The sequence below is a fragment of the Odontesthes bonariensis genome, chromosome 23 (genome assembly GCF_027942865.1).
Source record: "Odontesthes bonariensis isolate fOdoBon6 chromosome 23, fOdoBon6.hap1, whole genome shotgun sequence".
NCBI classification, from domain to species: Eukaryota; Metazoa; Chordata; class Actinopteri; order Atheriniformes; family Atherinopsidae; genus Odontesthes; species Odontesthes bonariensis.
This window is the reverse complement of record NC_134528.1, coordinates 20,639,043-20,662,255: the sequence shown is the minus strand read 5'-3', so window position 1 is coordinate 20,662,255 and position 23,213 is coordinate 20,639,043. Positions and strand designations below refer to the sequence as shown.

Genomic DNA, 23,213 nt, shown 5'->3' with positions numbered 1-23,213 from the left:
ACAACTTTAGGGGCTCTGAGATTGAAGTTCTGCTTTCAGAGATCCAAAAAGGAAAATCTATCATTTTTAGCAGTGTCAGCAGTGGAATTACAGAACCTGCTAAAGCGAAGAAATGGGAAGCAATTAGGAGTGCTGATAATACCATGTCACCGAAATAAAAAAAGAAATGGTTTGATATAAAAATGACTTAAAAAAAAAAACGTCTCGCCCTGGGCAGGCGATCGATGACTGCAACTAAAGCCGTGCGATCAGTTGTTGCCTCATCATGATGGCACTTTGATGGGGTGGTCCATGAGGGGGGTCTTCTGGCACCACACCTTCTGGTCTGCCTGGGCTGGTTCAGGTGGAGACCCTCGTTCATGGCAATATTGCTCCATGAACGAGATATCGAGACACACCCACCCTAGCCAGCTGCTCAGTGCGCTCCACGACAGCACGGGTGCTTTGATGCGTATATGTGTCTCGTGCTCCAATTATGATTGGCAGTCCAGCCACGGCATGAAAGCCCCTCTTAATTTATACTTATTGGACAGCGGTGTATGGGAATTTGATGTACCATGGGTGATAAACTGATGAGAGCTTTGATGACCAAAGGGAGCGCACGACTCACATAGGACTGGGCACCCCCGATCTGTCTCCATTCTCCAATCTCCCTCTGAAAGGTTCCAGTGGCCAAAAATCCAAGGGTGGTGAGGACCTGGACATGTGGTGGAATTGGGTTTGATCGGCGTGTTTTTCCCTGGAGTCGTGGCTCTAGCAAGCTGCATATTTGTAGCAGCACAGTCCTTAGCAATCTAAATCGCGATTTCAGCCGATCGTCTGTCTCCACACGGTCTCTTCCAAGAGCCTGACGCGCGCGCTAAGGCATCCAAAAGTAGCAAGTCAGCCGCTGGTTACACTTCTCATTGAACTAGTTTCAAATGAACCTTCAATTAGTGCGTAATTTAAGTCAAACAGAATAATGTCAGCATAATTATGGGGTATAATGTATATTTATTTATGTTTTCTTCAAAGTAATTAAATATACAATCCATTAGTCAAGCAAACTTGATTTGAATAATAGCGGACTATTTTACGAAAACTCCTACGACAGGTCTGGATCACTCGTAAATTCTGTTCGTACCTGAAAGAAAACGTAAAATACGAAAAGATTGGTGAATACGCAAATTCTCTTAAATCACTCGTACGGACGATTTAAGAACAAATCTGTGCGTACGAACGGTTCTTGCTAGCCTGGCGACGCCATCCTACGTACTTCCGCCCAAAGATTTTGGCTCCGCACATGGTCTGGCCAAATCCCCCTACCTCGGTTCGTTCAGTGTTTTGCCAATCAGCAAACAGTTGCGAGTGGTGACGCAGAACTCACGCGCGGAGTCCATTGTAGTCCATATAATTGTAGTTAAACCGCAGCGGAAATAAACATGGTGACGGAAGAACGCTAGAAGCTATCCATGAAGTTGTCTCAACTCTGGAGAGCATTACACAATTAAAACAAGAGCAAGAGGAATGCCTCGTCAATTTTGTTCGTGGCAAGGATGTCGTAGCTCTCCTTCCAACTGGCTTTGGGAAAAGTTTGATTTATCAAATGGTATCGGTATAATGAAAGCGGATGTGGGAAGCGTGATTCACGAGCTAGAGCCTCACGAGAGTAAGCATGAACCTCGGCGCATAACCTACGTCCTTTCTAAACATTACTGATTGGTTAAGGGAACTCCAATGAATTTAAGTTGCTAAGTAAGGTCCCACCCTCCATGGAAACGGATTCCTCTTGGGTTTTTCCAGACTGTTTGACGGAGTCAACAGTCGGCTTTCGCCCAGGCTAGGTTCTTGCATGATGCCCAATGTCTTTGTTTTCATCTTTGTCTGTTGTTAGTGACACCGACAAGGAAGCAGAACTCTCTGTGCCAACTGTAACAAGATTGATAGAGATGGTGTGTCACCTGACAAGATGGAATTTGCGCCACATGTCTAGTTAATCTAATCATTCAGCTTTAATACAGGACTGGCAACTAACGGCAGTCATTCAGTTGCAAGAGTTAATGTCTACCATCTTGTTTAGATGCACCTGCTCCTCACTTAAGTCTGAGCCATCCTAAAAGAGAGACCACACAAGCCTGTTTGTGAGATTTAGTTTAACTTAGGAGGGTCCAAGGTACAGAGAGTTGCAATTCAGTTTGTTCAAGAGGGGGAGAAAGTTAAAAAGACGATAAGGAGGCACGGCAGCTTGGAGGATGCTTGTGATTGGGAGATGCAGGTAGATTTAGGAAATAAGCTTGTTGTTCCCCAGGAAATAGCCTCTACAAACCTAAGGCCTGATATAGTCTTGTGGTCTAGGAGTAGAATGAGAGTCTATTTCATAGAGCTGACTGTTCCTTGGGAGGAATTAGTAGAGGAAGCATATGAAAGGAAAAAGCTTAGATATGTGGAGTTGGGGGCAGAAGCAGAGCAGCGAGGATGGAAGGTTAGAATCTGTCCAGTGGAAGTAGGATGTAGAGGATTTGTTGCAAAGTCTGTTGTCTCATTGTTGAGGGAGCTGGGTGTAAGTGGACAGAGTGTGAGGAAAATAGTGCAGGAGGTTTCAGATAAAGCAGTAAAATCCAGCCAGTGGATTTGGATTAGAAGATGCAATAGCAGCTGGGGGCCCAGCAGGGGGGGCACTTAGGGTAAACAGACTTTTTAAAAAGCAAAGAAGAAGTTCAAGCTATTTAAGTGGAGGTTTTGGCACATGTGATCCTTTTGAAACCAGGTGGCCATTTTGGGTGAGTTGGCTTGGAGTGAGTTGTATGGATTTGTTTTTGCTGGCATTGTTAGTGATTATAGGATTGTTTAGGTGAGTTTGTCAGCTGAATCTGCTAGTGTGTCTTGTCCTTCCTCCACCTCTGGCACCCTCTATATTTTCATTAATGATGGCAAAACGAGGCTTCATGAACCAATGAGGCTTTCCAGCCCAAAGGTTCGCCAAAAGGTTCATTACCCGAAGCCTCATTGAAACGGTCTCTCTAGTGACACCTGCTGTGCAAAAGGAATATATGACAGACTAAATTAACCCTGAGTTAGAGCATCCTGCAATATAAAATAAACAATTGTTGTCACTGTGTCTCAATGAAAATAAACGTGTGAAAACTGCATATATGGAAGTATTATTGAGTGCTATGGTGTTGATCACTCAAATGAAATATATCAATGATGTACACTGACTACAGTGCTTATGGGACCGGGAGTCAGGACTAAACTGCAACCGAGCAGTATGGGCAACAAGACAAATATAAGTTATTGGTTTTTATTTAAAGAAATGTGTGTCAATAACGTTGCGGTTTAATATGCCCAGAAGAAAAAAGAGCGACAACAACTACCGATAACTATGTTCTTCTCTCGAAAAAACACACCTGCACCGCGGGCTTTAGAAGAAAAAAACCCGCTACAGAGCGGAGTCAGGATGCAGCGGCTCAGTCAGAAGAGCAGTGAAATACACGTGAGTCACTATTTGTCCTACTGTACTTTGTATTTTTTTTCATAATCATTTTTCATTTTCTCCCGTTCTAATTCAATGACTCGGGTCGCGGTGCTGATCTCCGCAATTTGAAGCCTTCAGTTCGTATTGATGATTAAAATGATTATTTTACAGTACAGTAGTTATTTGTAAAAAAAAAATAAAGGTTACTACTTCACGGATTTCGCCTATCACGGGTTCTTTTTGGAACGTAACTCCCGCGAAAAACGAGGGTTCATATCCTATATAACTATTCTAACACTATTCTAATAATAATAGATGATATGACTGATGTAATAACTGAACTTAACCACTAACTCTGATACAACCAACGCACACTCTACCTCTCACCAATACCAAACGCCAACTCAAAACCCTCGAAGTGCCGCAAGGTTCAAACCCTTTTTATGCGGTAGTGACGCTCAAAATGAATCAGTGACGTGTACACTGAATCCGAGGCCTCGTTTGTCATCAGTCACGTGATTTTTATGGAAACGATACAAGCCTCGAACCAACGCTTCATCTGGCTCGCCCCTTTTTGCTCGACACATGCTCCGAGGCCTCGCTTCAAACGCCACATCACTAATTTTCATTACCCCTACCCGAACCAGGGTTTGAATCCCATTCCTGCTTTTCTTACCTCTTTTATTTCTTCCCCTACCCGAACCAGGGTTTGCATCCCCACCCCGCTGTGACTGGTGTGCAGTTGGTGAGAGTGAGTTGTATGGCTTTGTTTTTGCTGGTATTTTAGTGATTTTAGGACTATTTAGGTGAGTTTGTCTGCTGAATCTGCTAGTGTGTCTTGTCCTGCCTCCACCTCTGGCACCCTCTATACTTTCATTACCCCTACCCGAACCAGGGTTTGAATCCCATTCCTGCTTTTCTTACCTCTTTTATTTCTTCCCCTACCCGAACCAGGGTTTGCATCCCCACCCCGCTGTAACTGGTGTGCAGTTGGTGAGAGGCTGAGGTAGATTATGGTTGTTGTGGTGTGAGGGGCAGTGTTGGCTGGCATTAGGGGGGTGACTCTGGGACGCCAGTGGTCATTGTCTAGCCTCCTGGAAGTGTCGTGGGCCCAACTAGACGAAACACTGATGAAAGGAGGTTCCCACCTGATGACCCCAATGATATGTTGGTCAGCACTGCTCATTGATCTATATAATACGGAGTGTAGGGAATTATTCACTGAGTCTGGTCCTTTATTTTATTTTATTTTATTTTATTTTTTATTTTCTTTAGCACAAGTTTCTTGTGTTTATATTGAAATGAAATGTCATAGTCTTTGTAGAATTTGCAAATTCAGCGAATGCAATCTTTGAGCCAGGCTGCACTTCAGCACGCTTGACGAGGATCTGAAAATACCAAACCAGTTTCCCAAGTTCCAAACCCAACCTGATGGCAATCTTCTTTGTTTTCAGGATGGTTTTGTTTCGGAGAAACTCTTTGGTAACAGTGCGTTGTATAACCGCATATCGGCCTAGATAATAGTGCAAGAAAATATTGAGCCAAAGCTGATCAGTGGCGGAAGGCACATACGTGAAAATTTCTTGGCAGAGAAAATAGTGACAAGGGGAACAGCTGTCCCCTTGTCACAGAACTGACACGGCATAAATTTCACTTCATATAGTTTAATCAAACTTTGTCTAATTCGAGGAGTTCAAGTATCTCGGGGTCTTGTTCACGAGTGAGGGACGAATGGAACAGGAGATTGACAGGCGGATCGGTGCGGCGTCTGCAGTGATGCAGGCTCTGCACCGGCCCGTCGTGGTGAAGAAGGAGCTGAGCCAGAAGGCGAAGCTCTCGATTTACCGGTCAATCTATGTTCCTACCCTCACCTATGGTCACGAGCTGTGGGTAGTGACTGAAAGAACGAGATCGCGAATACAAGCGGCCGAAATGAGTTTCCTCCACAGGGTGTCTGGGCTCTCCCTTAGAGATAGGGTGAGAAGCTCGGTCATCCGGGAGGGGCTCGGAGTAGAACCGCTGCTCCTCCGCATCGAGAGGAGTCAGATGAGGTGGCTCGGGCATCTGGTGAGAATGCCTCCTGGACGCCTCCCTGGTGAGGTGTTCCAGGCCCGTCCCACTGGGAGGAGGCCCCGGGGAAGACCCAGGACACGTTGGTAAGACTATGTCTCTCGGCTGGCCTGGGAACGCCTCGGGGTCCCCCCAGAAGAGCTGGAGAAAGTGGCCGGGGACAGGGACGTCTGGGTCTCTTTACTCAAGCTGCTGCCCCGCGACCCGATCCACGGACCAGCGGAAGATAATGGATGGATGGATGGATGTCTAATTCTATTCTTGCTCTGACTTTTGGGGAAATAAAGGTGAGCACAAAACCAGAGAGGCGTCTGGCTGCAGACCTGCACTCTCATAGGCAGTGGGATGAGACCGTCTATCTTGCTTAGTTCTCGAGTTGATAATTACCCTGAACGTGAGAAGCCCAGTTTTTAACAGGAATTGTATAAAACGTTTAGATAACCATTGCCGGTTGTTTCCTAGGCAAAAGCTCGCATGTTTAGGAGTATTTTGAGATTAAATTGGCGAAAATTAATACCAACGTATTCCGGGGTGTGGTCCAATCAAAACGCTAGTTGAGCTGGATTCACCAATTGTGTTCTTCGGCGAATCGGCGAATCTACGTCACTCAAGGAAGTAAACACTCTCGTGCTGGTGTTGGCTTGAAATCTCCGTGGAACAACTTTCAGGTAAGACTTCATAATGTTTCATAATGACAACACATTTTGACATACGAGTATCATTTATTGTGTTTGCCATCTGTTTAACGCTACAGCTCGTTTTCTCTGCCATTGATGAGGGTGGGTGTGAGACAGCTAGTACGTAGGCTACAGAGTATGGACAAACAAGTCCATCATTGCCATTCAGTTTTAATGGACCAGCTGATAATAACCTATAGATATAAAGACCAGCTGATAATAACTTATAGAAGATATAAAGACCAGCTGATAATAACTTATAGAAGATATAAAGACCAGCTGATAATAACTTATAGATATAAAGACCAGCTGATAATAACTTATAGAAGATATAAAGACCAGCTGATAATAACTTATAGAAGATATAAAGACCAGCTGATAATAACTTATAGAAGATATAAAGACCTGCTGATAATAACTTATAGATATAAAGACCAGCTGATAATAACTTATAGATATAAAGACCAGCTGATAATAACTTATAGATATAAAGACCAGCTGATAATAACTTATTGATATAAAGACCAGCTGATAATAACTTATTGATATAAAGACCAGCTGATAATAACTTATTGAAGATATAAAGACCAGCTGATAATAACTTATAGAAGATATAAAGACCTGCTGATAATAACTTATAGATATAAAGACCAGCTGATAATAACTTATTGATATAAAGACCTGCTGATAATAACTTATAGAAGATATAAAGACCAGCTGATAATAACTTATAGATATAAAGACCAGCTGATAACTCTTTTTCTGCAGTGCCATGGACTCTGGGACCAAACTGTGACCAAAGAGACCGACGCTCTCTGTCACCACGATGATGAAGCCGACACCACCCACAGGAGCACCGACACCACCCACATGTTTCTTTATAATAATGTTCATTTATTGTGTCTTGGAAATTATCTGAATAAAAATCAATAACATTCAGCACTGTCCGTGCCTTGCTTTATTCAGGGGTCACTTCTATTAAAGGGGAACTCCGGGGCATTTGAAGCGAGTTTCCATTGCTAGAGGTTGTCAAATACTGACAGTATGACACAGAGAGGTGCAAATCTGCGCTCCCTGTGTGGAGATTGCGCTGTTCGGACACCCTGTCATGCGAGGCTAATACGTGGTGGCTAAGGGGCAAGAGCTAACCCTTCCACGTAAAACAACAACTTGCACACTGCAGAAACGTCACACCACTTTATAAACCATCCGACAATAAAGTCACAAGCCTTACCATCAAAACCATATGCATGGTTCTCACATTACTGGCATGGGGACGTTACAAAACAACTTTATAAACAGCATGTCACTTACCTCTTGTTGGTAGGCTCGCGCATGTGAAAGCCCAAAAGAGTCGATGGACGATAATCTCATAAACAAAACAATTATCTTCTCTAGAAAAACTGCATTCAAGTATTTAAAACATTACAACAATATTACTAGGCATGTATTGTTGTAATGTTTTAAATACTTGAACGCAGTTTTTCTAGAGAAGATAATTGTTTTGTGTTACTTGCTCAAATCCTATTGGGTACACAGACCTCATCTAATACAGGCGAAAAGGAAATCATACACTGGTTACAAACCTTCACTGTCCTTGGTTGCCTTCTCTTTCTTCTTCCGTGCTCTGTTAATGTGTGCCTCATTAGTGAAGAGCATGTAGCATTTGCGGTGGTATCCTATAGGCATAGGCCTATTAGCTGGCAATTCCTGGTCTTCTTCCAGATTTAAATCCTCTAGGGCATGTCTAGCCACTTCCCTCTCTCTGCAGGGTTGCAGGTTCAGCCATGAGTGGGCACACTGCAGGAACTTTGACCAACTTGCATTGGAAAATGGTATGACAGGTGTTTTTCCCCCAGGCACTAAATGCAAACAACATTTCATTTTTCCACATTTTGCTACTGCTAGCATGCCCACGTGTACCTACCTACATGTTATGAATTCATGTTGTTACATTGTTTATGGGATAGGACCACCCACCATGTCAGACCAGGCATATAGTTCAGACCAGAACCCACTTAAAGGGGAACTCCGGGGCATTTGAAGCGCGTTTCCATTGCTAGAGGTTGTCAAATACTGACAGTAGGACACAGAGAGGTGCAAATCTGCAATATTACTGGGCATGTATTGTTGTAATGTTTTAAATACTTGAACGCAGTTTTTCTAGAAAAGATAATTGTTTTGTATATGGGATTATCCTCCATCGACTCTTTTGGGCTTTCACATGCGCGAGCCTACAACTATCCGGTGAGTTACATGCTGTTCATAAAGTTGTTTTGTAACGTCCCCATGCCAGTAATGTGAGAACCATGCATATGGGTTTGATGGTAAGGCTTGTGACTTTAATGTCGGATGGTTTATAAAGTGGTGTGACGTTTCTGCAGTGTGCAAGTTGTTGTTTTACGTGGAAGGGTTAGCAGTTGCCCCTTAGCCACCACGTATTAGCCTCGCATGACATGCTGTGCGAACAGCGCGATCTCCACACAGGGAGCGCAGATTTGCACCTCTCTGTGTCCTACTATCAGTATTTGACAACCTCTAGCAATGGAAACGCGCTTCAAATGCCCCGGAGTTCACCTTTAATGTATTGATAGAAAGACAAGCACACAAAATTCCCTTGACAAAATGGAATTTATTTATTGTATTATCATGCTTTAAAAAAAAGAAAAAAGTTATTACGACTTTTTAACCATACAAAATTATTGGAAACACAAAGATGTAACAGTTGTAGTTTCCATACAGGATCTAGTTTAGGGTGATGAGAATACAAAAAAAAAGCATTAAAATGGCCCTGTTCTGCATTTTCACAAATCAGAAAAAGGTTTCACAAATCCCAAACAAGGTTTTAATAAATCTATAGCCTCTTTAGCATAATTCTATCCAGATTTGAGCAGTGTTACTATTGTAGTTTCCATACAGGATCTAGTTTAGGGTGATCAAAATGCAAAAATGCAGTGAAATGGCCCTTTATGCCGATCTATTTATTTCGCGAATCGGATGCCAACTTCCGCGTCGTGTCTCTGGGCTTGATGTGGCACTCATGTGCCCCCCTGGAACACCCCCACATTTAAAATCACTACTCGACCCCTGATTATACTTTTATAATCTCTCGGGTATTGCCGAGGTTCAGCGAGAATGAATTGTCTAGACAGCCACACCCGAGGTTGTTTACGTGTTGTTGTCATGGAAACGCACGGTTGCCCTACATATTCGCCCGATCAAAAAAGAGAGACTTTACAACGATATTTTGGCCAAATGTGCGCGAAACAAGGGTATAAACAAAGCAAATACAGTTTGACGGATTTTTATAATGCCATCCTTAAAAAATGGGTTTCACTCGTGGACGGTAATTATGAAATTCACAATTCAGGGGTCCAGCCCACCACCTATCAGGACCCATGACCTGCACTGTCAGGACCCTTCGTTGCAGACATGCCCTGTGACGTCACCTGCACTGTGAGGACCGGAAGCGACAAGCGAGGAGCACGTATTTTACGTTCCCCATTTGAACTGTGGAGACAGTCGAGTGAAAACAACTTTTTTTTCATACGAAGAAACAGAAACAGTCTTTATTCACTGGGACGTTACGTTGCACACTATATACTCTAAAGTTATATTAATTTTAAAGAATCAGGGTTTTTTTTAAACTTTTGGTTAGTCTTCAGCGTTGTTATCGTATCGATAGTGCTCACTTAAACGTGCCATTTTTCGTATCGATAGTGCTCACTTGTATCATTTTGTTTGACTTATTACGACATTATTTGTCTCTCACAGATGCATATTTCAATAACTATATACTGTAAAGTTATATTAATTTTAAAGAATCAGGTTTTTTTTAACTTTTGGCTAGTCTTTAGCGTTGTTGTCGTATCAATAGTGCTCACTGCGCCATTTATATATATATATATATATATATATATATATATATATAATTTTGTTTTAGTTATTACGACATTATTTGTCTCTACAGATGCATATTTTTATAACAACCGCCGGCACTACGCCCAAAATCGAACGCTGCACGTCATGTTGCAAACTGTTTCACTGCCCTCTGTGCCTACAATTTAAACCAGCAAAATTGTCCAAGCTGCAGAGCCACTTAGAGGCACATAAAAAAGGTGGCATTTTATTTAAAGGTAAGCATAATGTATTTGTCTGTTTGTTTGTACTCATAAGTATTAGCCAACACTACTAACTTCTGGCAGGTTGTGGTTTGGTTTGTTAAAGGGTAAAAGGAAAATGAAGGGAATGTAGGTTGCAGTGAAGAACATCTGACACCTCACTTTCTGTCTTTTAGAAACCTATCCCAGTCACTAAATCCTGGCAACTGGACAGAGAAAACTGGACTACAAATTCAGGTAAGAGTGTAAAGTATGTATAATGCATGTATTCATATTAATAGTTGAGTACTTTAATACTGTGAAATAATAATTACATAACTGACTTCTTTCTGCTATCTAGGGTTTTCCACGACAACCATATGGGATTGACTGGGGCATCTTCATGCTGATGGTAGTAGACATCATTTGTTATATATTAATTATTTGTGTAATTCTGTGTGCATTAAAGATTTCAGCATTAAATTAAAATGATTGTGCTTTATTCCTAGAATACCCTTTACACCACACTGGATGCTCCCTATGACTTTTCTGTTGTAAGTTGATTCATGCAATCAAAGTAAGCTCAACATTACAACAACAAAACATTTATTATGACATAGTGTAAGGTTGTTTTTTGTTGTTGTTGTTCTAGGTAGACCTGTTAGAGGAGGGCAATGATGGGATCTTCACTCTTTTTCTTTTTTTTTTTTTTTATAGCTTGTGTTTTTAATATTAAAACTTATCATAATCAGGTTCTTTTTAGCTATGGGTTCTTGTTACATTATAATGGTTTATTTTGCTACTAGCCTCAATGTGCAACACTGCTATATATTAAAAACTATATAATTTAATATACATATTTATATATTGTAAAAATTTCGCGCATCATGGACCTCGCCTATTCCAAAATCCTGGCTACGGCCCTGCTTACTCTAGTACACAATACAATGTACAGTATAGGCCTATGGCATCTTGTGAGATGTTGGCTTATGAATATGAGCCTAAGAGAAAATGTGTGCACTGACCAAACAAAAGTTTACAATACAAATAAAAACAATATACAATAGACCGGGAATTGATAGATTTTTTGTCGTACCGCTAACTAATTAATTCATTTGTGAGGAAAACGATTAAACCGGAAGTTCATTTGCGATTTTATTTTGAAATGTGCGCCGTGCATTTCCGGGCCTGACAGTGGAGATGGGGACCTTACAGTGGATGTCTGCAGCCAGCACCTCTTGAAAAATATAGCGTTTAAAAAAGTTTTAAAATACGTGCTTCCGATACACACGCTTTTATTTTGAAAGGCTTCGAATCAACTTCCGGTCATCACAATGCAGGTGACGGTCTGCAACAGGGTCCTGACAGTGCAGGTCTGCGGTAAGACCCCATCCATGTGAATGTGTTCAATTTGAACATCATCCCTTGTCAGCCTTTAAACCGTCACCGCATGTTCAGTGCAGTGAATAAAACTCCACTAGATGGCAGTGCAGGACAACTCTCCGTCTAGTTTTTTGGCAATCATTGCAGGAAATAGTCAGTCTCGACACGTTTTTTCACAGGTGCATAACATTGTAAGGTGCTCCGGCGAGTAAGAAGCGAGACACAGCGAACAATGTTTTGGCTTTTTTTTTTTCCTTTTAAATCCACTCTTTACAGTCACACCACTGATCAATTCCAGGCTTATTCACAAACACACTTCGGATCTGTTATTGTACAACTCTGTCAAACTTTAAAAAGATGGCACAATCACATGGAAGAGAAACATGATCGGGGAAGAGTGTTATAGACAATTCAACAAAAATATTTTCTGTCATGAAGATAGATCTTTTTTATTTATATATATATATATATATATATATATGTATTTAATATATATATATATGTATTATGAGAATAGAATAAAATTCTGCGCCTGAAACCTCAAGATCGTATGTTTGGAGAGTGCTATCTCTAAAGTGTTGCATAGTCGAGGTGACGTAAACGTAGGGTTGCGGGAATCTCAACTGAAAATGACACAAAGGAAGTAAAAAAAAAAAAAAAAAAGAAAGAAAAGAAAGAAAAAAAGAAGCTTCGTTTAATGCAGGGGTAGAAATACTCTGTTTAATACTTTCATGGGATTGTTTGGCTGTAAATGCTCCAAACAATAAACCTACTCAAAACTGCTTGCTCTGCCACCTTGCAGCTTAAGAACTGTGATGTGTGTCATTTCCTTTCCGCAAGCATTTTAATAACATAGTCTGTCTTTGTGCAAATGTAACGCAACAGAGGAAAATCCACAGCAATCCTATGTAAAAGTAATCTTCAAAGCAGTTTTACGAACATACGGGGTGTGTGTGTGTGTGTGTGTGTGGGGGGGGGGGGGGGCTTGTTTCATGTGTATCACAGATTGTAACCTTTAAAAAGTGCCGCTCGCTGTCCATCTCTTAAGAGTATAATAAGAAAATATACTCTCAACAGGCAAACAAGGAATCATCTTAGCTTAAAAATACTGTCTTTCTAGCTCTTGGGCTCATTACAGCTCCCCTCTTCGAACCCGAGGGGCTCTAAAAACTTCTCTCTTGCTTTTTTTCCTCCTAACACACTTGGCGATTTACTCCCTCAGAGGTTGTGTTTATAAAAGCAGACTCCTCAGAGGAATCCTTGTCCAACAGCAGTTCAATGTGTTCATGCTGCTAATTTTGTACTGATTGGATAAAAGCCGGACACTTTCCTATTTGCAAAACCAAAAAAGGGAATTCCCAAAAAGGCTTATAAAGTGACCTGATATACTGTGCCAAGCGTTTTTAAAACCAAAGGTTAAACCAAACGAAGAAAGGGGAACTCTATAAGAACCACACCCAGTCTCTGCTGCCTGTTCAAACTCTAGAAACGCCATCCAGGGAGCACGACTGTGCTTTCCTCCTTTCGGCTTTCGCCTCATCCATGCATACATTCATTTGTCCGACATCCCGTGTGCTCTTCTTCAGCTGTACGTCCACTTTTTGAGAGAATGTTAAGAGTTTGTTCAAATTCTCATTCCAAGTTGGTGTCATTCTCCTTCTCAGTAGCATTTGCACGCCTCTGCTTTGCCTCAAGTCATTGTCCAACAAAAGAACGGATCTGCGATGCTGGCGGGGGTCACCGGAACTCGTAGATGGCCGCACTGTGCTCGGGGACGTGGGTGAGGTTTAAAGACTGGTACCTGAAGTGCAACAACAGAATACACATCAGAAACAGCTAAGGAATGAGGGTGATGAGACAGACTTTTTGACATGCTTTTCTGTAGTGTCTGTAGTGCTTCGTTAGCTGTTGAGCAGGTAGTTTACCCGAGTGGAAACACTCCCAGCTAGGGATGGGAATTGTTAAGAATTTAGCAATTCCGGTTCCATTATCGATATCGCCTATCGATTCTCATCCAGTTATATATGGTACAAATGGCTTTGATTGCAGTAACACTTTAATGTCAAGTATGCACCAACATTTGATCTATTTTCGTTACAGGGCTTTATTAGGGTTGTTGTTATCAATAACTGCTCTGCTCAGACTCATGGGAGACGTGCTTGTTTCCTGCCGTTTCCATAGCGATAGTGGCGCGCCAGAGAAATTTATATTAGAATTTTTTTTCAGCGTGAGAAATACAATGTGTGGCGGGACGGCGTGACCGTCACGCTCAATGCGTGTGACTTGAGAGTCCTGCTTCACCTGGGACTTTTGAGACGGAGGCTGTGCCACAAGCTCCCACCGCGGGAGTTGCCGCCATCGCTTAGCAGCGTGTGAAAGACTTTACATTCGTACAAAGTAATTGCATGCTGTGTGGTCAAATATTTCAGCATGTTGGAGGCATTTCCCCCCCTTTGATGTGATCAAAGCTCTGCACGTGTTGCAACTGACCCTAGTATTGTCCTCAAAATACGAAGCATGCACATGACGTCATCGCGCAAATGCGTCAGACGTTAGCAGAACCTAGAACCGGGATCGTTAGGCAGGCGGATTAACGATTCCACGGAATCTAACTACTGGGAGCTGGGTCTCTTTGAGAACCGGTTCTCGATTCCCATCCCTACTCACAGCGACATTAGCTTGGTAGAGACTAAACTGTGTGCACATAATGTGTTGGAATATTTGCCTCAAACACTGAGACAAGATCTCCAAAACACCAGTTTTCCTTAGGATGTGAAAAACAATCTCCATTTTCAGCTTTGTGAACATGCATCTGGTTTTATAATCACAAGGCTTTTAATTGTTCATCCATTTCAGTGACACAATAGCTTTTTGTAATGTTGTGTGAGCGCTTTAGCTGCTGCGACAATCTGCTTCTAGGTTTCCAGTCACAACGTTTTTTGGTTGTTGTCAATAATGCTTCACTCTTTACAAATGGCCTAAATGCAAATGTCTTAATATGACAAACTGGCTATCATTGCGCAAATTGAGCAAAAAGTGGCGTCGTGCAAAAGGCATTCGGTGGTCGGAGAAAGCAGCAGAAGCTGCTTCCAAGTCTTTGGTAAAGGGAGGAAATAGCAAACTGCAAAAACAACAGCTTATGTCAGCGAGAGCTGAAATTAATGCCAAAGAATGTCAAATAAAAATGAAAACACTAAAGATGAGAGTATGAGCAAGCCTCGTTTTCCTTTAATCTCGCGGCAAGACAATCTAAACCAAATGCAACAAACTGTGCGTTTGGGAGCTTTCTGCTTTATTCACGTCCAGCTGAAGTCTTTTTAAAAGTCCACTCAACAATTAATTGTTAGTGGAATTGCATGTAGGAATGAAGCATCGGAAAGCTGAACCTTGTGTCTTTTAATGAGTTTACCCACCCAGATTCTACAGCCGCTCTGGGTTTAGATCCAGAAACCTTTTAGCGGGGAGCCTGCTTGTTAATAATCCTGAAAAAGCTTAGCCACACACACAAGTAATTTCAGTTGTGCTGCGTTACCATTCAGAGCTCCTGTGGTAATAGTAGCCTTCAATTGTTGCTGTGGATTTTTGGAAGCAGATGTAGTAGAATCCAGCAAAGGAAGCGCCGCTGATGTCTTTGATCGTGTGGTCAGGGACCAAAAACTGCTCCTAAGGCGGGAGAAAGAACAGAAGCAGCAGGTTAAAGGTAAACATACTAAGCTTATTAAACCTGTTGTGCCCAGCGAAAGTCAGGTAGCATCTTACCTTCCACCGCATGAAAATATAGTCAGAGTTCTTCAGATCCTCATAGTCAAACTCGTCAGAGTTGAATGTCTTTGCGTACTGGTAGAAGGCGTTGAACTTGCCCTTGACGTAACAGGTAAAGAGATAATGTGACTAAGCCGGTCTGGATTGAAGGACTTTTGCATATTGTGAAAAAGGTTTCACCTTACCCAGTGCTTGCGATCCACATCCTCATCTGCATCCCACTTCCGAGTGAGAAATGGCCGCTTCCTGCTGATGATTTCTCCGGCAAAGAACGTGGTCAGCGTTGGATATTCCTAGAACAACAAGCAAGCGGGGTTTCGTGATTGTCTGCCAACAAAAGACACGTTGTTTGGCTTTTCTTTCAACATTTTTTCTGCACTTTGTGAAGCCAGTACGTCTCTCAGGTCAATGTTCGCTCATTATAAAAGGTAACGTTTTCATTCTAAAACACTTTGAATATGGTAACCTGTGCAGTAAGATTTAGTATCTTCTCCACCACTATATCTATATTGTAAAAACACGCTAACATGGTTTTGAACAGCAAGACTACAAGCACAGCGCATCGTTGAACATGTCAGTAAGACAAGATTTTAACAGAATGTTTGAGCAAAGACATAGATATCCGTCTACAGTTACGGCAGACAAGTTTGGCAGAGAAAAATAACGTTTCATGAGAACTTCACATGAACTGTTTAGCACGGTAGTGGAAATTTAATGGTGATGAATAATGAAAATGAAATTATGAAATAGGTTTCAGGTGAGGGTTAAAACAGGCAGCACATGTAAATATTTTGGCCTGTCCAAGAAGAGAGGTTAAATATTTAGTAAGAGAACTACATGGTTTGATAAAGGAAATTATAACTCACCTCTGTTAGTCCTTTGATCTTCAGGTAGCCACACAAGTAGGAATCCTCCATTGTGACATGCTTTTAACAGGAAAAGAGAATTTTGTCAATCCCTTCAAATCTATACTAAGCGTTTCCTAATGCACTCAAATGACAACCAGGGTGGATCATGTGGCATGGTTCATAAAGCTAAAGTTACATATCTGTGAAACCTGTGAACATATTTTTAAACGTGCTCGTTTGTGTTCGTCGTCACACAAGTGCTTAAGCTACGAATCATTCAACATTCAAAGCAGCATTTATTGACACTACATTAGATGAATACCATTTAAAAACTTAAACAGCATAGTCCTCTCGTAGTTAGTGGGCGTTGTCTATGTATAGTCGCACTGCTACACCTAAAGCTAGTCACTCCAGGACAGGCCAGGACAGATTTTTCGGCTGTCAGTCATCGCACCGCCAGTTTGACACATCACCAAAACCTCTGACACCTTGACTGAATAATGAAATATCCGCTTCAAAGCCCCACCTGCAACACAACTTCCACATCGTAAGAGTTCCCTTTGCTTTTCTGGTGGCCCCTAAACTTGGAGCCACTATACAAGAGGGAGGTGACAACACCGGGCTGATGAGTATTTATCGGTGGTGGCGGGATAAGTGAGGCCGAGGATGCAAAGGCCGCGGCGGGGGAGTCGCTGAGGTATCCAGCGGGGACAGGCATGGCTCCCGCTTCGCTGGCTAGGCACCAACCGCGGTCAATGGCCGTGCAGGCGAGGGGCTCTGTTGGCTTCTAGGAACCGCTTAAGAAGTACAGAAGAAGTTCACCAACACCCAAATTCCACTTAATTCCGCTACAGTTCAGTTTACCGAGCACCAAGCTCCTAGAGAAGTAAGTGGACTTCGACGCTACGCTGTGACCAGCAGCATCCGGCTGTCTCATTGGTCTAATGAGCTGACGTTACAAACATTCTAAAACCTTATTGGCTCAATATGCGGAAGATTTTATTTGAACATTTGTATGTAGTTTTTTCACTGTTGTGTAAGGGTGTGTAGACACAATTAGGAAACTACATTTCCCAAATCTAAGAGCAATTACAATGCCGTACAGTATCGAAGGTCACACGCATGGTTTAGAACGCAGGAGCTTCTGTGCAATAGATGGAAAGCTAATGAAAAGGCATCAAACAGAGACGTAGCCACTTAATAGATTTAGGCAGTTTAGTGAAAACAAACTTCCACTTGTACTATGTTACACCGTGTTTGGTGAGCAATTGTCAGAAACCGGTAGTCTCGCTGTCGTTTCTATTTTCCGCTACAGTAGCGTAGCCTACAAACATAGCATCTTCACCCAGTTTGCGCTATGTTTAGAAGTATCGTTAGTCTCCAGAGTCGGTTTGGAAATGTCTTTTCTCTTTGTAAAGTGTGCCCAAGACTTCAGCACGCCAGGTGTACGCTGAAATACTCCACTGCGTTAGCAGGTAAGATAAATCATGTCACTGCAATAACAAACCTGAGTCTCTGAAAATGATTTGTGTGTTGAGTTGAACCCCGTTGTCGACTATCTGATTTTATTTTATTTTTTTTGCTGTTAACCAGAGAGGAAGAAATTCTATCAAGATGTCAGCATATCTCAAGGCGAAGGTAAGCGTGAAATACAGTGTAACTAGTTATCAAATGTAGTGTAGAAACTGTCAGATTCTTTTTCCTTTTTTTTTTTTTAGATGTTACTACAAATGTTCCTTTTTCCATACTCGTGCCGTTCTTCTGCTTGATCACTGTCCTTATTGTCCAAAATGTTTTTCGATGTAGGTGGTTTGTACGAGATAAACCTCGACCGAAGGAAACTGAAGACTCCAGGAGGGAAGCTGTTCACAGTGCCAAATGAAGCCCTGGCCATCGCCGTGGCAACCGAGTGGGATGCTCAAAGAGACACACTCAAGTTCTACACCATGCACCTGGTATGGCCTAACAGTTTTCCAAGCTCTGTCCTCCTAGACGCCCGAACACATTTAGAGTTCCGTGTAGATTTCTCAAGCTACCATTCATGAGCTTTGATGCATTTTCAGATACAGATGGATCAAATCAAAGTATCCTATGTGCTAGAAACCAGCAGCATCCCATATGCCAGAAAACAAATCTGTCATTCTAAAAAGTTCTGATCATCCATTAACAGACAGAAGTTTACTCCAGAACCCTCTGTGAATAGACTGTAGTCATGTTTGTAGTTGTTTCAGGTGAAGGTAAAGGGGGTGAACTAATAACTGAGCTGAGAGAACTGATGATGTTGTTTAACTCTTCCTGCAGACCACTCTGTGCAACACGGCTCTGGACAATCCCACGGAGCGCAACAAGGACCAAATGATCAGTGCTGCTCTGAAGTTTCTGGAGACTGACACCATCTGGTATACCTCTCATTTAGATTGGCTTCCTAATAATTAACGGTTAGAAATTAAACCGCATGCATTTTAAATGTGCATGTCACTGTAGTGAGACCCTTTCAGTAAAAACCTGTCGAAGCCCTTCTTTCAATGAGAGGGCCACCCCTCTCAGGTTTTTACTTGCAAATTGCACCAGATCTGTTCAGTAGATGATGGGTCCGAATGCAAGCAGGCCAGTTTAGCATCTGGACTTTTGCAATATGCGCAGAAAGATGGTTTGACGTTATCTTGCGGAAGTAACTAAGAAATTCCCTCAAAAAGCAGCATCTTTGAGGCAGCAAATGTGTTTCCAAAACCTGTATATGTCTTTCAACATTATTGGCGTTTTCACAGATCTACAAGTGACATATGCCGTGTGCACTGATGCCCCACCATACTATCAGAGATCCATTTTAATTCCTGTATGCTCATAAGAAACTCTTTAGTGTGGAGGGTGCAACATTATTTTATCTTTTGAGGCAGCTCTTTTCTAATAAGAGCTGTGAGATCACGATCATGCGAGGGTCCATTTTGCTGGGCTCCAACTAGGGGTGGGCGATATGGGCAAAAAAAAATATCTCGATATTTTTTAGGATTTTCACGATAAAGATATTTTGACGATATTTAAAAAAAAAAATTAAAACTTGCGTTAAGATCACAATAAAATGAACACAAGCATGCAAGTCTAGCACACACGGCCGGTACAGTGAAACTGCGAATGGCTCATTAAATCAGTTATGGTTCCTTTGATCGCTCTACCGTTACTTGGATATCTGTGGCAATTCTAGAGCTAATACATGCAAAACGAGCGCTGACCTTCGGGGATGCGTGCATTTATCAGACCAAAAACCCATGCGGGGTGCCTCTCGGGGTACCCCGGCCGCTTTGGTGACTGATAACCTCAAGCCATTTCTCAGGCTACTTCTCCCTCCGGAGAGGGAGCCTGAGAAACGGCTACCACATCCAAGGAAGGCAGCAGGCGCGCAAATTACCCACTCGGGGAGGTAGTGACGAAAAATAACAATACAGGACACTTTAAATCCTTTAACGAGGATCAATTGAAGGGCAAGTCTGGTGCCAGCAGCCGCGGTAATTCCAGCTCCAATAGCGTATCTTAAAGTTGCTGCAGTTAAAAAGCTCGTAGTTGGATCTCGGGATCGAGCCGACGGTCCGCCGCGAGGCGAGCTGCCGTCTGTCCCAGCCCCGGCCTCTCGCTGTGCCAGCCCCGGCCTCTCGCTGTCCCAGCCCCTGCCTCTCGCTGTCCCAGCCCCGGCCTCTCGCTGTCCCAGCCCCGGCCTCTCGCTGTCCCAGCCCCGGCCTCTCGCTGTCCCAGCCCCTGCCTCTCGCTGTCCCAGCCCCTGCCTCTCGGCGCCCCCTCGATGCTCTTAGCTGAGTGTCCCGCGGGGTCCGAAGCGTTTACTTTGAAAAAATTAGAGCGTTCAAAGCAGGGCGTGGCGCCGTGGTAAGGGCAGAGGACCACTGGCGCCGCACTTTATTGATTTTTGGCGATTTAAAAAAAAATATATATATATTGCGATATTGCAAAATTACTCATTGTCAAAACAACATTCACAATAATTTCGCAAACGATACATATCGCCCACCCCTAGCTCCAACTTATCGATATGGGGCCGCAACACAAATGTTCAGACCAATTAGCATCCTGCACTGGGAGCTACAGGTGGGTTTTATGCAGGGCGATTTGTGATCACTTAACTTGTTGCACGTGCAAACCTCTTTCATCTGATGAGTTGAAGTGCACTTGTGACTTCTGTAGACAGATGCTTCTTCCAATCCCCTCAATTATTTGTTTGTATTTTAAATTCACTGCTGCCTTTTTTCCGAAAGGACGCCCCCAGTTGGTTCTGTGAAACAAATCATCTGGTCCATCAGTTTAGCACCATCCGTAATTTCTGAGAAGATTTGCAGACTTTGACGAATAAGCCCGCTGGATGTGTGATCGGATCTCAGCTTTCCTGCTCTGTATACGAATGAACACATTGCCTACGTCACACACTCAAAGCTGGACTCAGGACAAACACGACGTCAGCAGGTCCACCGATGTTTCGGCCGAATCTCATAGATTCAGTAACTTAACATGATCATTCAGACACGAACATGTCTCAGAGTCACATTTATTGTGGAATTAATGACAATTAACAATTATTTGTGAGTAATATTAGAAGTAAAGGAGCACGAAACCAGTGATTTATGATGTTGCAGAGCTTATCAGCGCACCTCTGACACACACACACACACACACACTGCAACTGCAAACACCTGAAATGCTGACCCTCTCCCGTGGGTGGTCAGCAGTTTTCTTCCCAACTTTGCCGTGCACACAGGTGCTGAGTGTATGTGGATGCACATGCCTCATACTGTTGGAAATTAAGATTCTTTCGGCTGACCAGCTGACTGTGGCGAGTACAATCAATAACAATAAATAAAGTACGGGCCTGTATCACTGAGTTATGCAGCCTCTTGATAATCCATTGATCAATGTTTAAAAAAAATATTTTTCTGGTTATTTGAAGACATTTTTTCTTTTTCTCATGTTGGTAAAATAAAAATTTGAACAGCTGCTAGCAGAGTCGTGTTCTAATATTGCAGTGTTTTTGCTTTCGACAGTTACAGAGTGGAGGACCCCCCTGGTTTGGTTAAGCTGCAGAAGAATGAGTGGGACCCTGTGTTGCACTGGATTGAAAATAGGTAATACCTGCATTAGCTTTTGTTGTAGTCAAAGCACAACGGCTGCTATTAGATACGTAAACAGTGTCACCGAAGATACCGCATCGAATGATTCTCCCTATGTTTATCTCGCACATCTGAATTGCAGATATGATGTCACCATTGGATCCTCCTCCAGTATTTTGGGCCCTGATATTCCAGAGGCAACCAAGGACGCATTAAGACAACACCTCCTTTCATACAACCTCTGGTCCCTGACAGGTAAAACATCTCTTACTTTAACAGTAGTCAGCATTGTTCCAGGCTACAGTAGTATTACACCGAGTTTCACATATTGTACGTGTGGTTGCTCCCTTGCAGGGCTTGAGTTTGTGATCAACCAGCTAAAGTCTGTTGTGCTCTCACTGGGGATGATTGACAGATATCTGAGTGTGGAGAAGGCTGTGCTGCTCTCCAGATTAGAGGAGGAGTACCAGGTATGACCTGCCAGAGAATACCCAGAATTTCCCAGCAACTTTTGTTTTAGTTTGTCATTTTCTAATGCTTCGCTCTGCACGGTGACTCCTTGCTTCTTCATTGCTTGTTTTGGCTGTATTGAAGGAAGTGTAGAGCTATTCTTTATTTATTCTTCTAACATGCTGCTACTCTTCCACAGATTGAACACTGGGGAAACGTGGAATGGGCTCACGACTACGATATGTATGAGTTGAGGGCACGGACTGCTGCGGGGGCTCTTTTTGTTCACCTCTCATCAGAGACTTCAACTGTCAAACGCAAACTTATGCAGGACTGAGGAGGGCTGGGATCACCAGTTAGCTCATAGGTCAACACCTCAGTCCTAGAAAATCATACAGCAAATGTACCCTGCAACATCCCAACCCAACATCTGATTTTTATCATTGTTTCTTTATCCAGCCATATACAACACCACATGTCCACATCGCTCTGTTTAGTAGTGACATCGGTTTTGTTGGTGAGCTGTTAGAGAGTCATCTCACTCCAGTAAATCACAGTGGCTCTCTTTTTTTTTTTTTCAGTGTTTATATGTGGCAGCTGCCAAGTGTGACTCTCCACATAGTTTCCAGTCAGTTCCCAACCACCTGTGACATTCTGGACACTGGCACAGGGCCTCAAGAGAGTGAATGATGATGTTGTCCGTTTGGTGGTGGAATTTTATTTCCATGCCTGCATTTTCTGTAGGAAACATTTGGATTTTGCAGACTGTGTGTGCTGTTAGGACAGCACACGATCCGATTCTAGATGGGCTGTGTGGAGTATTTGGTAAAGGCTGTGTGAGATATATTCATTAAATGAAGACCATTCTGCAGTCAGGGTACTTTTCTGAAATTAAACATCCATGTTGTATGTACCAATATTTTCTTTTGGTGTGAAACTGAAAGCTGTTTATCTACATTATATTCTGCACAGCACAGGCTCCAGAAAAAAATCCTTATTAGTAGAAAAGTGGACTGCATCTTCATCCAGTATTTATTAACATACACAAACCCTAGGGTTTTGATGCTATTTGACATGGTTCCAAGTAATAAAATAATGTCTTTACCTGCCTCTGTTCACCAATACCCTGACACTTCTGTATGTCAGCAGTTTATTGTAAAATAAAACGCAAGTAATATTTTTTCTCAGATATCAATATAATCTTTTACGACTACATAATCAAATACCGAGATGAGTGCCACAGTTATAACACCAATTTTATTGGTGCAACCTTTGCTTCCCTCTATTTACGATGGATCAGCTCTTATGATCGATGTTAAAGCCGTCCAATCGCAGCAAAGGGCAGGATTTCTTCGCCAATC

General features: G+C 42.5%; 3 protein-coding genes across 3 annotated transcripts in view; 1 reads left to right on the top strand and 2 right to left on the bottom strand.

Annotated features, from left to right (window-relative positions):
* mlst8 (MTOR associated protein, LST8 homolog (S. cerevisiae)) overlaps positions 1 to 13,989 on the bottom strand; it is a 271,460-nt gene extending 257,471 nt beyond the window's left edge. The window contains exon 1 of the mRNA XM_075458412.1: positions 13,971 to 13,989. The gene's annotated coding sequence lies outside the window, so the exon portion shown is untranslated. The remainder of the gene's footprint in view (positions 1 to 13,970) is intronic.
* Positions 12,378 to 17,218, bottom strand: LOC142374642 (glucose-induced degradation protein 4 homolog). Its single transcript, XM_075458414.1, has 6 exons — positions 16,821 to 17,218; positions 16,313 to 16,372; positions 15,632 to 15,739; positions 15,444 to 15,545; positions 15,217 to 15,347; positions 12,378 to 13,485 (listed from the first exon to the last, which is right to left on the bottom strand). Exons 1-6 carry the CDS (start codon positions 17,010 to 17,012, stop codon positions 13,422 to 13,424), a joined length of 657 nt encoding a protein of 218 aa, XP_075314529.1. The 5' UTR covers positions 17,013 to 17,218; the 3' UTR covers positions 12,378 to 13,421.
* Positions 17,219 to 17,352: 134 nt separating this feature from the next.
* On the top strand, positions 17,353 to 23,041 carry atpaf2 (ATP synthase mitochondrial F1 complex assembly factor 2). The gene is made up of 8 exons (XM_075458413.1): positions 17,353 to 17,769; positions 17,888 to 17,932; positions 18,101 to 18,249; positions 18,596 to 18,693; positions 21,337 to 21,417; positions 21,545 to 21,657; positions 21,757 to 21,872; positions 22,052 to 23,041. Exons 1-8 carry the CDS (start codon positions 17,652 to 17,654, stop codon positions 22,187 to 22,189), a joined length of 858 nt encoding a protein of 285 aa, XP_075314528.1. The 5' UTR covers positions 17,353 to 17,651; the 3' UTR covers positions 22,190 to 23,041.
* Positions 23,042 to 23,213: the final 172 nt, after the last annotated feature.